At 39.7% G+C, this 18582-nt stretch overlaps 1 protein-coding gene across 5 annotated transcripts in view; it reads right to left on the bottom strand.

Moving 5' to 3' along the window:
* Window positions 1-5534: 5534 nt before the first annotated feature.
* Window positions 5535-18582, bottom strand: part of LOC146575765 (myocardin-related transcription factor A-like) — a 38169-nt gene continuing 25121 nt past the window's right edge. For 4 of the 5 annotated variants that reach the window (XM_085270629.1, XM_085270627.1, XM_085270630.1 and 1 more), the window contains 12 exons: window positions 18291-18356; window positions 17961-18139; window positions 17634-17817; window positions 14889-15090; window positions 14648-14790; window positions 12630-13565; window positions 12165-12362; window positions 11506-11619; window positions 8477-8620; window positions 8283-8366; window positions 8089-8137; window positions 5535-7442 (listed from right to left, as the gene is read on the bottom strand). In XM_085270629.1, the coding sequence (XP_085126755.1) occupies window positions 6901-7442; window positions 8089-8137; window positions 8283-8366; window positions 8477-8620; window positions 11506-11619; window positions 12165-12362; window positions 12630-13565; window positions 14648-14790; window positions 14889-15090; window positions 17634-17817; window positions 17961-18139; window positions 18291-18356 (2841 nt within the window). In that variant the 3' untranslated portion in view covers window positions 5535-6900. The remainder of the gene's footprint in view (window positions 7443-8088; window positions 8138-8282; window positions 8367-8476; window positions 8621-11505; window positions 11620-12164; window positions 12363-12629; window positions 13566-14647; window positions 14791-14888; window positions 15091-17633; window positions 17818-17960; window positions 18140-18290; window positions 18357-18582) is intronic. The other variant, XM_085270628.1, reaches the window with a different exon arrangement.

The raw sequence follows: 18582 nt of genomic DNA on the forward strand, positions 1-18582 counted from the left end.
TTGTTTTTGAGGAATTTGTACTGAGCCCTGCAAGGGACATGGGAGAAAAAAAAATTACGATGAACTTTTGCGAGATCTCGCAAAACAAACTTGGGATCTCGCAAAACTTTTGATGAAGAAATTGATGAAGCTGGACAGGAAGAGGTTAAAGAAGAAGTGTCAGGCCTGAAAACCATCCAAGAACAAAAAGAAATCAGACCTAAGATGCATCTGTACCTCAGTTGATCCAACTGTTCACTGAACCCTCACGAGAAATGGATCCAGTGGAAGGTTGGCAGTCAAAAAGCCATCGTTAATGAAGAGAAACAGGGACAAAAGGCTGTTGTGCCTAATTACACAAGAACTGGGCTGAAAATCAGTGGCAACGGGTCTAATGGAGTGAAGAATGCAAATGTGAAATGTCTGGTTAAGTTTGAGGGGATCATTCAGCTAATGAAACAGGAGCAAATGATACATTTGTACGACAGGCTGCTTGTAACTGTGCCTAAAAATACAATTTTAAATAGGTTCTTAGCTAATGTGTCTATTGTGTCTATTAAACAACTAAAAATGGATGAAAAAGAAGCCAATGTCCAAAAAAATTCCCTTTAGAAAACCTGGAGAGCTATTGCTCAAGAAGGATAAGGAACAGACTCTACTATCACTGTATCAGTTTCCTAGCAAAGTATAGACCTTTGTTACCACCACAATGTTGTAATCAGACATTGCTCTGAATCTTCTCAAAATATAAGTTTGTGCTCCTGTAGGAGTGTTATAAAACAGCCATTGTGTACTTGGAAGTCCACGTGTTGTAAATGTAGGTATTGTGTATATTTGTGGATGCATGTGTTGCTGTCTGTGTTTGGAAATGCTAACATACTTCCACATCACAAGCAGACCCCCTACTGTAATGCTGAGGCGCATCAAAGCATCTGCAGAATCACTTCAGGCTGTCTAATATCAACCCCCCCTGCTGTGGCTCATATGCCAAAGGTGAAGCTCTGCAGTCAGGAAAAGCGAGATAATGGGACAGTTTGCCGGGATGGAAGCTTTAAGGACATCTCCACAAGTTAAGAAGTTGTCTGGTGTGACAACGCAAGCTGCTTGATTGCACTGACGTCAGTCAAGATCAAAACTTGAACCACATCTCCACTTTTCCTTAAGTGAATTTTAAAACAGTTAACAATGATATACTATAAAGAGGAGCAAATGTGAAAAACTGCCAGTGCATGTATAGTTTAAGCTACCTAGTGATAATTTGCATAATTGCTTCAGAGCTTTAACCTTTCAGCATTTTTCTCAACTACCTCAAGAGCACACCCAGCTGTAATATTTGCTTTTTTTTCTAGGATGAAAAGAAGGAAAAAAGGACGAATGATGAAGGTGGAGACCAGCCGCCATGTTATGGGTTTGAGTGAAAGGCAATGGACCCCCACTGTGGAGTGCCCGCTCCCCTGCATTAGACTGTAGAGTATGTTATCATTTTCAAATAAACCTCCGTCTCCCTCATGGTGAGAGTCTGTGTGTATTCATCTGTGTTACGTTTCATATGTGATCTGTGTTATCAGTGATGTGACAACATATAATTCACCCCCTGTTCAAGTACTGAAATGCATTGAGGAGACACACTAGTGTATATGTGTACTGCATGAACACTGGATTGCATTCCTCGTTCTCCTGTAGGTCTCTATGAATTTCTATTTCTGAGATTCTATGCATCTTTGAAAATAAACAGCAAGCTTGTGGGTGTGAAGATAAGCCTGCAATTATCTTCAGTATCATCGGCTTTGCTAAATCAGAATATCAAGGAACAAACAAGCAAACCGGAACTAATCAAAGAATGAATTCACTGAAAAACTGTTTTATTCTGGCTTATAGAATCAAAGCTTCTGCTGCTGAGTGAGCGTGAGTGTGCTGTAATGGTTATCTAAAGAAGTCAATCCGTATCTGCAAGAGAACAGTTCAAGGTTTATTAAATGTACTGTAACATGTCTACTTTTACATTAATATTATTATAGCATATGTATTTTAGTGGGTACAAATATGATTATTTGATTATTTTATGAATTTCAAGATCCACATATAACAAATTATTTCCACATTGTTAAAGTTATATAAAAATAGACTCATGCTAGGTCCACAATGGCCAGTATCAGTACCATGACTGACATGTTTAAGTACGTACGTAGTTAATTATAAGCACTGATGGGAATAACGGCGTTAAGAGTAACGGTGTTGCTAACGGCATTACTTTTGTCATTAACGACTAATCTAATTACTATTCCCATCGTTACTAACAAGAAAATGCGGTGAGGTCGTGTTACTATTTTTCAACAAACAGACGGTCGAAGCTGTGTTCAGCTTACCGCATTTTATATCAGTTGCACTGAAGTAGCTGTAAGTAATCTGGACGCTACAGCTTTAAGCAGCTGCGCGTGCTCCCGCGGACGGCAATCACTTTCTGGTAGACGATCACTTTTTGACACAACACCTGGAGCTAAGGGGGCAAAACAATCACATGAGTGCTGCTGTTTGACTGAGGAAGAATAAAGTAGTCGTGGTAAGTCAATCACATGACCACTTCAAGACAAAGCAACAAGGTGACATACACCAGTTTATAAATTGTGTCAATAGACCACGTAAAACCAGAGTCATGATAAATAATATATAAGCGTGTTTTTCCTGAATAGTTTCGCTACGTTTACTGTCTAAGGACAGCGCAGCAAGCACTCTCTGCTTATGAGCCAAAAAATAAAAAAACAAAGCAAAAAACAGCCCGTTCGTTTTGGTGGAAAAATGTACCATGTCAATCCAAAAATGATATGGCAACATGACATTTGGTTGTTTAGGAAGAGGGGGAAGGTTCAGGAGAGCGAGAGAGAGAGATAAAGACAGCAGAAAAAGAGAGAGAGGGAGTTTTGGGATGTGAGAGATTTGTGACGTTTAGCGTGTTTGGAGCGTGTAGTTAATGTGTTGTCTTGTGTAGTTAGTGTGTAGTGTTGTGGATAGTATTGTGTTGTGTGTCAGAACAATGAGGCGATTGCTGTCTCCAGGTAGAGACAGGAGTGATACACCTGCTGCTGTCAGACCTGCAGGTATCAGGCTGTGATGTTCTCCTTCATAGTGGACAGAAATAGTTTTTTTGGAGTGGCACAAATAATTTGTGAGGCATCTTATTGAATGCAGAACAGCTGATGGTTCTGTAAATAGTTTGAAATGGTTATAAAAAAAAAGGGTAAAAGGTAAATGGCTGCAAATAACTTTGTTTGCAAAACTTGTGCAGAGGATTTTAAAATTGACAATTTATATTTGCATTTAAGGTTATGAAATATGATTCAATAAACATGTTTGTGGTTGTTACAGTAAAAAATATAACTTTCTACTCGGATTTTATGTTTTTTGTCTGCTTTTATCAATTGTGTTAATACAGTATGTAAAAATGAAAACATAACTGTAAATTCAGACACGTGAGGTTGTGCTGAAAAGGATGATACCAAACAAGGCAAAGTAAATAGTTTTTAAAGGTGAAATGTGGAGGGAAAATCAAAAGTGGTTAAAAATGGCCAATTATACCCTGGACCCCAGAGGGTTAAACGTTTTTTTTTAAGTAATGCAATAGTTACTTTTCAATTAATTAATTACTTTTAGAATCTTGAAACTCAGTTACTAACTCAGTTACTTTTTTGAAGAAGTAACTAGTAACTATAATTAATTACTTCTGCAAAGTAACTTGCCCAACACTGATAATAAGTAAGCTTATTTAATAAGACATAGACAGTCACACAGCACTGTACACAAAAAGAGTGCAGTGGTGATAGTTTTGAATGTCTTCGGGCAGGTTTTCAACTTTTCTTTGTGTTGTAGCTTTTGCATTCAAACACCAAAGAAAGAGGGTTTTTGTTGGTGTCCTCTTTAGGATAGGGATTTGTGTCAGTGTGGGTGTGAAATTTATGGTTTTCAGGGTTTCTATCGGTTTTTATCATTATTTCTTTTTACCGTTTTTCCCATTAACTCGGTTTCCCCAGGTCTTTTTCCATGTGTTATGAATAAATCTTCCTTTTTTGTACTGGTACTGATTTTATTTTGTTGTATTTATCTGCGACACCTTAAAGGCCGGTCCATGAAAATATTGTCAGACATAAACCGGTCCGTGGTGCAAAAAAGGTTGGGGACCGCTGGTCTAAAGGGTCTTTGCATCACCTTCACCTGACTGTATGTGTGACCTTAGGACCACTGCCCACTTTCTACTCTTCTTCCATAGTAGAAACCTGAAGATTAGACAAGCTGAAACGAAGCACAGACGAAGAGAGTTCTTCATCTGAAAAGAATAGTAAACAAAGAGCAACATATGAATAGTTAAAATAGAAAAGAGTAGCCTTTGGGACTGTCCTTTCTTTGGCACTAAAATGCAATAAATATTTCTTCCACCTACAACAGAATGCCTGAAATATTTTTTCCCACAGGGGAAACATGGTCTTATGACAGTTTCCACAACACTTATAAAATATTAGTATTGCGTAAAACAAATTCAAAATGCAGTAGCAGCTCTTTCATAGGAGCCAGAACATTACACATTTAGTACAATATAAATAGTAACGCACTGAAAAATGTAATGACATGTATATTGCATGTGCATGGTAAATTCAGCATATGTGTTCATGGATATCATCATAGTTGTCTACATTGCCTTCAAATGTTTTGTTGTTGTTGTTATTCTCAAGACAAATTAATTTCTGATCAAACAGCACCAAGAAACCTGAATTACACAAGAAGAAAAGAAGAAAATTAGAAACAAATGTGCCTTAAAATGGTAAGTGTTCAGTGTCTGAAATGTGAAATGACAGCACTAAAAGCTCTGATACAGTACAGGACAACTAAACAAGTAAAAAACAAAATAACTGCAAAAATCCTTTAAGAATAATTGAATTCAAAATAAGTGAATCAGACATCAAGAGTTTCTCCTTTTATATCATATCTTATTCTCTTTCATCATCACGTGTGCATTGATCATTTATAACAAGAGCAAACATAAAGACGGCTGAATACAGGCAATGTCCAATCCTTTTGGGGATCACTAATATACCATAAATACCAAACAGTATATAAACAGGAAGCACTGTGAGCATATCATACCAACAGATTCACACATTAAACAGAAATATAAAATGATCAGAGTTTTTTTTAAAATAATGTTTCATGTATTTACATTTATATCATTTTGGAACTCTAAAATAAACCCAAACAAAACAGTAAAACACTGGGCATCACACTTTATATTGTCAAAAACACTGATCAGTTCAACATTTTCTATTGAAAAAGTGCCAAATAAATTGCGGCATTGTTATTATATTGTTTATTTCCTCATTATTTTCAAGAACCAGCAGCTCACATATCAGTTTTCACGTTCCATACATTCAAAACCAGGGATTTGTCTTTGGCATACAGTTAATCTTCTATATAATGTATATAATATTTCTTTAGGAGAAGCTGGGCTGTGAATGAAACAATCAACAATTTTCAGTAGTTTCATTCCATAACTCTCCTGTCACAATCAATTTTCTATTTTCTTTTTTTTTTTGCATAGTTTTATAAATTCAAACGCAAACAGTGCTGTGCAGTCTGGGTTTTTAAAACCAACATTTAATACCAACACTGTCATTGTTTTTGTTTTCCCCACTATACTGTGGGACTTAAGCCAAATACAGCCTTTAAACTCCCTTTATTGTAACACTGTTAATTTTGATGTAATAGTTCATGATTGTTCCAAACATTTTGCATAAGCTAAGTGTGTACCTAAGTTTTGATGTTGTGCTTGGATGATTTTTGTACTTAATTCTGGAGATAGATGTATCCTGTACCACAACACTTATAACATATTAGCATGAAAATGCTTGTGAAATATCAACAGTTTGATTTTTCATGGGAATGAATCCTTGAAAAATCCAGAGTTCAGTTCCAGAGCAGTAGCACATACATAATGTGTGTAAGTTTGACTAGCACTAAATACAGTAGTAACACTTTTATGGCTGTAGCCTGCAAAATATCCAAAGTTATTTCCATAACATGGAGCTACAGTCATTGTAAATCCCACTATTATTAGCCAGCATTAGATATTTGATGATCTATCGGTATCTGCATTTATTGGCTGATGACTGAAAATTTTAAAGTAAAGAAGAGAAGGGAGAAACACCCTTCAACCATGTTATGTGGGTTTGAATTTGCATAGTTTGCCCAACAAAGGGCGCTTGCAACTTCCCTTTTGGCAGTAAATGTGTTTGCAACATCAGTGTTGCATCGGTGTCCCACTAGTCCAAGCAGAGTTGGGCAGTGTACAAACAAGTAAATAAATAACTACACATAGCAACTATCGAGGAAATCTGTTTGTGTTTTCTGTGCCTGAAAGGAGAAAAAATATCAGCCGATATATCAGAATATCTCATTTTAAAATTCACCCAATATTGGTATCGATCTTAAAAGTTTCTCCTTTAACTTTGGTTATTGATTACTATTTAAATTACAAGCAAGGAGATTGCATTGTCATTAGACAAATATCAAGTAAGTTTTCATACCTCTTTACTTGAACACTGTGTCTATGGTAAGACAAGAGTAATTTATATTTTTGGGGATTATGTTGGAGTTAAAAGCACAAAAGTGTCAACAAGACCTTTGCTAAAGATGCACTAACAGATATAGGACCTGCCTAATAAGAGCATCAAAATCAGTGCAGCAAAATATAAACAAATAAACAAAGGTCAAAGCTCTTGAAGATCCAATATCCAAATGTATGAGAACATAGAGACTAAGTGCCCTAATCAAATACTGAAACCTCAGCAATCAGTTGCATGTTTTTATGTGTAAGTGACTGGATAATGAGTAACTGCACCCATCTACATAGGATATCAGTTTTCCAGTAGCTCTAGGCTATAGGGAGAATTCCGAATGTATGTGCAGGTCAGAACTATCCAGGAAGTCTGTGGAAAAGACACTAGGGGGAGTTTGGAGTGATGGACTTTCCTCTTCTCTATCTCTTTCTGTGGTAAGATTCAACCAGTCCATACTGTCCAACCCTTGCTCCCATGACGCCGTGTCTGAGGTATCCATGGGAGAAAGGGGGTGGTTCAGAATGCTGGAAGTGCACAGCATTTGGTTGTGAAGGTCATCAATCAAGCTAAGTAGACCTCCGGGCTCCACCCCGAGAAGAGGCCTTCCAGTGGTGCTTTCGAGGAAGTCCTCAAGGCGCCCACTTTCAGCATGACTAAGGTGTTGTTTCTGTCCTGTGGTGTCGGCCACAGTTTGAAGCTCAGGCTGCAAAGAGGGGTCAGGGTGTGGAGTGCCACAGCAAGGCGGAATGGGGGGAGACGGGGGCAGCAACATCTGGAGTGGTGAGGGAGGAAGTGAACAAGCAGAGGAGTCTTGATTAAGGCGGTTCAGAGAGAGGTCTGGTGGAGGCTTACAGGAAGTTTCTGAAAGGAAAGACAAAGATAACATTAAAACAACAAAAATAGAAAGAACTCTAAACCAAGTATTAGGGGCAAAAGAAGATTATTTACATCTCTCTCTATTTCCATCTGCAGTAATTTATATTTAGTGGCTCGCTCTGTTCTGGAGCATATCTCCAGGGAAGGCTTAAGGCAGTGAAACCAACAGCACGACCCCCACACAGAACCCAGCAGGTATTAGTGACAACAAATCAAAACACCGATTAAGTCAGAAACCTACAGAGTAACTAAATATAGCTTAGAGCTTGACCAATCAGCGGGCCAATATTACTGGCTGATATATGCTATTTGCTGATAACTACCAATCCATGATTCCATAATGGAATTGCTGAACTTTTAAATGAGATGTGATGAAAATGTGATGACAAAAAGCCAATAGGGGAAAAAAACAACAACTTTGGACCTCTTGAGCTTTTTCAGTGCCCCTGCTTCTCCAGATTGAGTTGAAAATGGTGATGAACATGTTGTTGAGGGCAAAAAACTCGAACATGATCTATCTATCTATCTATCTATCTATCTATCTATCTATCTATCTATCTATCTATCTATCTATCTATCTATCTATCTATCTATCTATCTATCTATCTATCTATCTATCTTGAGATCTTACCTCCTCTCTGCAAGATGATGTCAATGAAGTCATCTTCATGATCTATGTCCTGATGAGAAACAACATGTAATGTTTTAAACTACATATAGTGTTACTATATGATACAAATGCCTCATGTGAAAGCCCATGATCAAAAACATAGTTTAAAAAAAGGGTAAATTTTGCGACTGAAATGTCTTTTTTAATCATCATACTTTGTCATCGGGAGATGAGGCTGCTGTCTGAACAGAAGCCGGAGATACAGGACTAAACAAGTCCTCCAGATTTGGGCACACCTCCTGGTAGAGATAAGATGAAGTGAGCGAAAATGAATGAAGAACTAAAAAGTTCCAAGTCCTGTTCCAGGCCCACCATGACAAATTATTCACATCAATGCTGGATTACTTACACCCTGAGAAGGAGATGAAGGGGTGTTTTTTCCTGAGGGAGCAGGCTCTTGGTCCCTGAAGAATGGCTGTAGACTGGGAGGTGCTGACAAACACTGAGCTGTGCCCTGGTGTGGTTTCTCTACAGACACTTGAAGTACTCCATTCTGTGTTTTCAATTAAAGAACAAAATTGGAAAGGACTATAAGCACCGTAAAAGTAATAAAAGTCAGCAGTACTGATGTAGTTACCAGTAAATTTATTCATAAGATGTAGACAAGTTCTAAATCAAGTGTCACAGAAGGCAAAACGAGACACGGAAAAATTGCTAATCAGGATACAGTGTTCCACTAAATCCTGAGGTGTTTGAGGCAGGCTTTGGCCCAGTGACCACGCGCTCCAGCACACCTGCACTCGGCAGGATATACTGTGCATCTCAATTAGCCAAAATGCAATAGAGTCTTTGTTCTTCCTCCATTAACACCGTAAATCATCGTAATGGAGGATGTCGTAGGAGTAATTAGCAAAGCAATAATAATCAGCATCGGGCTAGTGTCAGAGACTTATCAAGGACCGCTGTCATTGTCTCAAACAGCATACATCATTAATTTTCGATGCGATTGCACTCACTAGAGCAGTTCCCTCACACTCTCATGTTTCTCTATCTCTTTGTGGCGCATTAACAGACTTGTTTCAGCACTGGAGATGGCTCAGGGGGTGTGTGGTTTTCATTGAGATTAAACTGTATAACTCATCAAATATAAAAAGAAATGGTACAAATATTTAAGAAAATTACTTGAGATCTTTTATACGGAAACTTCATGGACAGCAAATAAAAAGATCCCAAGGATTTTGGTTTTTCTCCTCTCACTGTAGTCTAATAGAGATAAATGATATTTAAAAATACAATTGCTTAAAGCCTTGAAGACGATGTGCCTTTTCAGATCCTTGATATGACAGATAATCTATATACCTCAGAGTCAGCAATTTTTATTACAAAATTTTGCTACAAAAGAAATATGCTCTGAGCTAAAACCCACTCAAAGTGGCATATTGACCATACTGATCTACTGTAGTGAAATGTAACACTTTAAGTTTTTCAATACAGTTACAATGGGGTAAAAAAATAGCTGATCCCCTGTTGAAGATTCTCTAATTGTTATGGTAGTTTTGTGTTAATGGAGAGAGACAGAATATAAACCAAAAATCCAGAAATGTACATTGATTTTTATGTTAATGACCGAAATAAGTACTTGATCCCAAAGTAGAGAAACTGTTGTTGGTTAGCTCAGTAGTAAGGCATTTCTTGTAGAAGGTCACCAGGTTTGCACACATCACAGGTGACCCCCCATCTTTAAAGAAATCTTAAACTCCTTTTGGTTTCTTCGATGGCTCTTGGCAACTCAGAGCTTCAGCTCTCTCCACAGACCTATGAAGCGCCTTGAGGCGACTTTTGTTGTGATTTGGCGCTATATAAATAAAATTGAATTGAATTGAATCTTCTATAAGACTGAAGTCGGAAGACTGCCTAGGGTACTCCATGACATTAATGTGCGTCTTTGGTCACTCTTTTGTTGCCTTGGCGGTGTTTTGTGTCACTGTCATGCTTGAAGACCCATTCATGATCCACCTTCAGTGTTCTGGCTGACGGAAGGAGATTGTCATCCAAGATTTTACTGTACATGGCCCTGTCCATTGGCCCCTCATTGAAGTCATCATGTACCCTCAGCAGAAAAACAGCTCCAGTGCAGAATGTTTCCACTTCCATGCTTGACTGTAGCATTGGTGTTCATAATCAGCATTTCTCTTACTCCAAATATGGTGAGTTAAATTGATGCCAAATAGTTTGATTTTGGTTTCTTTTGACCACAGCACTTCCTCCCAAGCCTTCAAATTTAAGATGGGCCTGTACATGTGGCTTCTTGAGCAGGGGATCCTTTTGGGTGCTGCAAGATTTCAATCTATTACACCCCATGAGGTAAGATCTTCCATGGAGTGGCAGGCCAAGAGGGATTGATGGTCGTTTTAGATTTCTTCCATGGCGCCTCAACAGATCCTTACCTTCTCATCAAGTCTTGTAATCGATTCCAGCCTTGTGCAGATTGACATTGTTTGACAACTCTTGGCCTATGGTGGTGGAGAGGTGGAGAGAGACAGATAGCCTCACTACTTTTAAAGATTAGGCCTAACACTTTCTGTTTTGATAAAACATATAGTTAGGGCTGGATCAGGTGACCCTGAATTCTCCCTTAGTCATGCTCCAGTAGGTTTAGGTTGCTGGGGGGTTCCCATCATGACCTGAGTGCTTCTTCTTCTGTCACCTTTTTGACTCACTATCTGTTTATACACCTCTCTGCATGTAATTATTAGTTACTATTAATTTCTGGCTCTCTTCCACAGTGTGTCTTTGTCCTGTCTTCATCCCTTCACCCCAACCAATTGTGGCAGATGCCTGCCCCTCCCTGAACCTGGTTCTGCTGGAGGTTTTGTCCTGTTAAAAGGGAGTTTTGTCTTCTCATTATTGTTCATAGTTTCCTCTGTTTTTTTCTGTAGTATTTTTGGGCCTTTAGCTTGGAATATAAAGTCGAAACTGTTGTTGTGATTTGGCTCTATATAAATAAAATTGTAAAAGGTTAGAATGGAAGAAAGTGATGCTGTGTACAGGTGTGTTTTATGCACACAACGAGTTGAGATCTTTGATTGATTGACCGATCGATTGACCGATTGATCGATCTTTGTTCCACGTGGGCACATAGCACATCTGTGGAAGCCAGAATTCTGGCTGATTTGTAGGGGATCAAATAATTATTTTACTCAATGAGATGCAATTCAGTTCAAAATTTTATGTAATGTGTTTTTTCTAGAGTTTTGGTTGATATTCTGTCTCTCTGTTAAAATTAAACTACCATAAAATTTTGACGCCTTCCATTTCTTTGTACACGAGCAAACTTATGAATTCAGCAGGGAATCAAAGAATCATTTCTCCCATTGTATACATTACCTAAGCTTGGGCAACAAAGTCATATCAGAAATGTCTTGTTTTAATCCTCACCTTAGTGTGCTTTTTCACAAGCTTCACTTGCATGCTTTGCTGAGCTTTACTATCAGCTCTGGTCAGCTTAACAGGGTTGTGGCCTGGACGTTTGGCTGGAGTAGACTGGAGTCGCTATAGGAACAAATGAGGTAGTTATCAATGTAAGAAGTGAACGGACAGCAAAGCAATGAAACAAATTTCATGCAGTCCAGCTCAATTAACAATGATCTGCTTATCCGTTTTTGGTCTGCCTGTGTACACCACCAACCTAAAAGCTACTCGGCTTCCTGATGCGTCTACAAAAAGGCCAGCCTTAAGCAACATCCACCTGTTGGATCTGAATACAGCTTTGCCCTGAGTTGCTGAGTTGAGCTTGATACTTTTTTGCAGGAAATGCAGAGATCAGTGCCTGTGTGGCCAACATTAATGCTGTATAGACTATATCGCACTATATATTTATATAATAAATTAATCTATGTAAATATGACTGACAAAGCTTTTGTGAGTCAGTCTTTCAACATTTTAACACTAATGCTATCATTGTAAAACTTAAAATGAATCTTCTTAAACATTATTTTGAGAATTGCAGTACTGTTTGATATTCTTTACATTTAACTATAATTGTAATTCTGTAGCTCAAAAAGCAGCAAGATTGCATGCACACTGAGTTTACGTACCTGCAGTGTAATGTGATTGGTTGCCTTTCCCTCAGCAGGGTCCTTTATTTTGTTTCCAGTAAGGTGATTGGTCAGCGCGATCAGAAAATGGTTACCGTTGGTGTCAGTGACCAGGGTTGGGGTGGAGTCAATCTTAAGGTGGTCCAGTGAGAAAGAGGCACTTGAGCCTGACTGCTGTTTCAAGTATGCTTGAGGCACCTGTTCAACAGAAAAGAGAACTTTTATGGGAAGAACCTACACAGTCTAGTCTACACTTCACTGCATACCAGCATGGCAACAAATTAACTTCCGTTTTGATTCATCATACTCAGTGCTTGCTAGATATGATTGTTATAATTATTCTCTTTATTCTAAATTCTTACCAGAGCTGATTGTTCAGGATCCTTCTTAAGAGCAGAACTTTACAAGCAATGCAGTTAAATAAAACTCCAACCCCACACACTATAGATAAAAGACAGTCCTAACCTTAGATGGCTGCTGCTGCTGCTGCTTCACCTGCTGTTTGGGCACCTGTTGCTGCTTCAGCTGTATTTTGGTCTGAATCTGGATTTGCTGTAGTTGTTTAGTCTGTTGTTTAGTCTTCATTTGCTGTGGCAACATGTGCGACTTTTGTTGCTTCAGCAGAAGCTGTTGCTTCAGCTGCATCTGTTGCACGTGTTTTGACTGTTGATGCTGCTGTTGTGACTGCAGCAGGAGCTGCTTTTGCTGGTTTTGAGATTTTTTCTTTCTCTGCTGACAAAGTTTCTGCAGGTCGTGCTGATTCTCCAGCGTCTGATTCTGGATGATGTGCTGCTGCTGCTGTAGCAGGACTTTCTGTATGGTGTGTTGTTGAGCCAGCTGCTCCTCCTGTGTTTGGGTTGAGGACTGTGGCAATCCATGAGTGATTGGGGACTGGAAATTTTTCTCAGGTTTAACTTCTTCTTCCTCAATTACTTCCTGTTTCACAATTACCTTGGTAATATCCATCTCTTGTGAAATAGGTGATTTTTGCGAGGGAAATTGATCAAAGTCCATTGAGAAGGCAACATCGGGCTCATCGAGAGGTTCTTCTTTTACCCCGAGAGGACTGATTGGCTCTGGAGCCTTTCCTCTGTCTCCATTTTCCAGCTGCATTTTTAGCACCTCCACCAATCTCTGTTTCTGCCACAACATCCTGGTCAGCACCTCTATCTGCTTATCTTTCTCCTGCAGCAATCTGTCTTTATCAACACTCAGTACAGGAACTGTGCTCGTAGTGGCTGGGACACCTGAAGATACTGAGGAGCGTCTTTGAAGAGAGGCAGACTTTAAAGAGTATTGACAAGGAGCGGGAGTCAAGCATCGAGGCTCCTCTTTAACGTTTGTGGAGAGCTGAGCAACTGAAGATGGCTGGAGGCTCAATTGGTTGAGAGGTGAACTCATCTATTGAGAGAAGAAATAGGTCATCTATAAGTGTAAAGCAAACTGTGTGTCTGCAGTTTTAATTATATAATGGTTCACCTTACAATATACAAGGAGCTGAAAAATTAAAGGAAAAACTTGAATACTTATGGTCCAGTGCCTCTGTTACAGTGTGGGATCTGAGCGATCACCTTTATTCTGTCATTAAACATTTCTGGCTAATGCATGGGGGCTCTTCCAGGCTGATAGTGTCAGAGGGGCAGCTGAATAGTTGATGAGTACAGAAATAAGAGGAATCATGTGCTGTAGAATTTTTACAGAATTGAACTAATTTTGGTGACATGTCATGGTTTAACATAGCGGTCCCCAACCCCCGGGCCACAGACCGGAACCGTTCCGTGAGTCGTTTGGTACCAGGCTGCAAGAGTTGAGAGTTTTTATCATTATTTTTTTAGCGTTTTTATCATTAACTCTGTTTCCCTGGGTGTTTTCCTGTGTGTTATGAATAAATCTTTTTTTTGGTACCGGTACTGGTTTTATTTTGTTGTATTTATCTGCGACACCTTAAAGGCCGGTCTGTGAAAATATTGTCAAATATAAACTGATCCGTGGCACAAAAAATTTTGGGGACTGCTGGTTTAAGACCTCACAAAGACATGTAAATTGGGTTTTCCTTTAATTTGTCATACAAATGTACTTCATGTTCATTCATTTTTTATGGTGGAACATGAGATTCACATCATGGATGTGCATCCAGAAAAACTGTGTGACGCTGTCATGTCAATGTGGACCAAAATCTCTGAGGAATGTTTCACTTTTTTTTTTTTTACCATAGCCATAATGTTTATTTTTGCTATGTTTATAATTATTGTTTTTGTTAATATAATAAAATCTATCATCTTCCGCTTGTCAACTTCATTAGCAATATAAGTGTCTCATTATCAACACTTGTATTTTAGTTTTGATCTTGAACTTGTCAAACAAGGAAGTTCTGAGAGGAAGTGAATTTATCACTGTGACACTTAAATATGTGTAATGCACGGCTTTCTTCAGTAAATTTCTGAAGTCCTCTAAGGTTTATTATAGCAACAAAAAGGTATTACCAGCTCCCCTAAGAGGTCACTGTTAAAACTGGTGTCTTCTGGACTCATGGAGGGAATGAAGGAGACAGCTGAAGAGGCAAGGCTCCCATTGGAGGTCATGAACTGTTGAGGTTTTGCTGCATTTAGGCTCCCACCGCTGCCCACTTCAGCAACACAAAAATGTCCAGAAAGACTGGTATTAGACAGTTAACAGAAAGTTTATATACTCTTTCTAGGATAACCTCTATGCGTGTATTGTTACTGGTGATGATGAATGCAGCGCTCTTGGATGATTTTCCTGCTCCTTCAGCCCCTGGCCCTGTGGTACACCCTGCTGTTGGAGAGGAGGTAGTGTCACTGCCTCGGCTTAATTCCTGATATGTCCTCAGCCTCTCAATGAGGTCGTTTTTGGTGCCGGAGACGGGCAAGTTACGCAGCTTTAATTCGGACTTCAGTTCCGCAACCTGATGTAAAGACAGCATTAAAAACAGAATTGAGATAGAAGAAAGAGAGACGGGGAAAGCAGAGATTAGGATAAATTTGAAAGGGAAATCAAAACGGGAACAAGAAGAAGAAGTAATCCATCACTGTCTCATTGTTTAACTTCGCTGAGCTGGTTGGCTCCATCGAATGAAAGAAACCTTGAGGATTTTTTTTCCATGCATCACATCACATCTCCCATTTACTCCATCTAAAGGGTACGAATGTCAGGCCAGCTGCTCCAGCCTCCCTCTTCTCTTTACCTTAGTCTCAGTTCAGGAGTGGTTTCAGTTGTACCATTTGAATGGACCAGTCACCTTCAACTTCAACTCCACTACAACTCCAGATTGTAGAATCAGCTACTACAGCCGGTTAGTCTCATTCCAGCCTTTTGAATTAATCTGCAAACCTGCTTGTTTCACCCTGCCTCTCCTCCAGCTCTAGCCTCTCCTCCAGCCCCCCTGCCACTAGGGGTGCAACGATATTCGTATCGATATTGAACCGTTCGATACAGTGCTTTCGGTTCGGTACGCATATGTATCGAACAATACAAAATTTGTAATTTATTTTATCAACTTTCCTTCTGACGATGCTGTCTGTGTTGAGCGCTCAGTGAATCTGCATTCGACTACTCCGCCTAGGCTCGACAGTGCAGCCTAGGCGGAGTAGTCGAACGCAGATTCACTGAGCGCTCAACACAGACAGCATCATCAGAAGGAAGAGCGCAGGGCAAGCTAGCGAGACAGAAGTTAAGCTCTCCTTGCAACATGGACCTCCCCCACTCTCATTCAGATCTGGCGTTTGGAATTATTTTGGTTTTCATGTGACGTATGACCCTGAAGGTAAGCGAGTCATGGACTAAAGTAAAACAGTATGTTGGATGTGCCACGCAATGCTCAATTACATGGGTGGGAACTAGTGTGTTAGCGCAGTTAGCTCGTTAACGTGTTGGCCGTCTAGCCCCATGCACGGAGCGATCGGCGGTAGCTCGTTAACGGAGATTTGCCGTGTTGTGGCGTTAAGGTCATTTCAACGAGATTAACCTGAAAGCACTAGTGGGAACACAACGAATATGACTGCACATTTACTCCGACAGCATCCTAGTGCAAAGACAAGTGGAAGCAGAAAAAAAACAAGCAAGCATGCTACTAACTTTAGCCGAGTCATTTAGACAGCTGTTAGCACATGATTCTCCTTATATGTTTAATATGCTGCTGAGAATATAGCCCAGAAGAAGCGGATAGTATAGCTTTTATTTTGGAAAGAGACATTTCTCTGTAATAAACTCTCTTTTCCAAAGATGAGTGATTCCTCAATCAGATACAGGGCTCGCAATATCGCTAGCCCGACGTCCCGGGGCTAGCGATTTTTTCAGTCGGGCTACCAAAATCTATCTCTGCCCTGCCCGTCGGGCTATTGTAGGAAGGAAAAATATATGTCAATGCTTTTGCATTCTTTCAGAAATGTAGCTGGGTAATTATGTCATTGGCATCGGTGAGCCACTGTCAATATGTGACATATTGCAATCGCGTTTGAATTTGCGCTTGTTTTTTTGCTTTCACTTTGCAATCGCGCGAACTGTGTATAGAGAGCGACAGCACTGATCTGTGAGTGATGAAAATTTGTGCACCAATTCCTCTGACAGAGTCTTATTAATTGTTAGCTTACTATGCAAACATGACAAGTGAAATCTCCCGCAGCAAGCTTAAACATGTGAGAGGTTGATCGCGCAGAGAATCGCTGAGCTTATGTGAGTGCGTGTGTAAAAGCAGCAGGATTTATATTTTAGTTCTGCTGAGCCAAATAAGACAGGTCAGGGTGAAGAAGTGACAGCCAAAGAAAAGCTTACCACAAAACGGAGAAGTTATGACAAATCAGACTATAAGGCAAAAAGAAAGTGCAGCTTTATGGTTTCATGGACAAAATAATTTCTGTGGCTGCAATATGACGAGCTAAATAACCAGGGCTGCACATAAGTGGTCCGCAGGTGCGCATTCGCTGTCAAAATAAAAAACACGCACAAGGGTTAAGGTTAAATTTAAAAACTGTACTTTTGAGTTAAAATATATATTTATAATTTTAATAAATGACAAATTAAAAAGGCATGAACATTTTTTTGTATCGAAAAAATATCGAACCGTGACACCAAAGTATCGAACCAAACCGAACCGTGAATTTTGTGTATCGTTGCACCCCTACCTGCCACTATATTTTTCAAGAGAAATCTCTGGATTCCCTGAACATATTGCTGCTGTGGCCCCCACCTGGCCACAGCCACCCACTTAGCCCTACCATTTCTACACACTTTTAATACATCGTTTAACTCCATCCTTTATTGATAAATCGTCCGTTCCTGCTATAAACCTAGCTTGGTTCTGACAGGTCATAGCACAGACAGATATTTATTTAGACTCTTAATTCTTTACTGGATGCTTAGTATGCAGTCATGCATGTTACTCATATTATAAAAACGACACATAAGGTAGGAAAGGTTTCTCTGGGATGTGCATGTCGCTGTGCAATTTACCTTCATTTCATCGAGGTTTGGAGGCAGAGACACTGGTTTGGTTCCACCTAGCGGGACAGAACTTAGACAGGTGTGGACGAAATGTTTAGAGAAGTTTAAAGGTGCACCAGCAGGTCGAGGTGGGGAGGAGGAGGTGTGCATAGACTTAGAGGAGGAAGATGGCTGCTGAGCTGTCTGGGATCTGCTGGGCAAAAATACAGTGACACAAAAGTAAATCTTAACAGGTGCTCTTGAGTTCTGAAAACAGAAGTTTATGTCCAATGTTCCTTCCAGCCTTTGAACGTGCAATCCTTCAGACTCCACAGAAGAGCATGCATCTGGACTTACTTAGTTGGTGCAGGGAGGATGGTGTGGTAGCGCTGCTGCTGCTGACTGAGGATCTGGAGCTGCAAGAAGAGCTGCTGCTGCTGGAGGATCTTGGCATAGGATGAATCCAGATGAGGAGGAGGCTCTTTATCTCCCTTCTGATCAGGAGGGATGTACTGATGGTACTTTAACTTTTTTATCTGGAAAGCACCCCCATTAACAGCAAGTCATTAGTTCAGCACTGCAGTACAGCATTTCAGACAAATATTTGCCTTCTCTTAGCTGTAGCTACACTGGGTATTTGGAATGCCAGCATTAGAATAGTTTCCTCAGAGAAGGAGAAGTTTCTACCTTTGGTTTGTCCTTGGTTTTCTTGTGTCTCAGGCCAGAGCGGTCACAGTTTGGTTTGGGTTGTGGCTAAAAAAAAAAAAAAAAAAAGATGAGTAATTTTAATGAGAGTAAAATGAAACTTTAAACCACATTTTTTGCTTCCCTCATGGAAGCAAAATGAGAAACCCACAACACATGCGAGATTTCCTGTTACCACCAGAGTTCACTTCATCATCTGCAGTTCTGAACAGCTGTCAATAATAATTTTAGCAATTAGCACTAACAGCTAAAATAATCATTTACGAAAGCTCAT

The sequence above is a fragment of the Mchenga conophoros genome, linkage group LG4, assembly GCF_057382185.1.
Source record: "Mchenga conophoros isolate Kocher_MC1m ecotype Shallow Benthic linkage group LG4, M_conophoros_male_GT1.1, whole genome shotgun sequence".
Classification (NCBI taxonomy): domain Eukaryota; kingdom Metazoa; phylum Chordata; class Actinopteri; order Cichliformes; family Cichlidae; genus Mchenga; species Mchenga conophoros.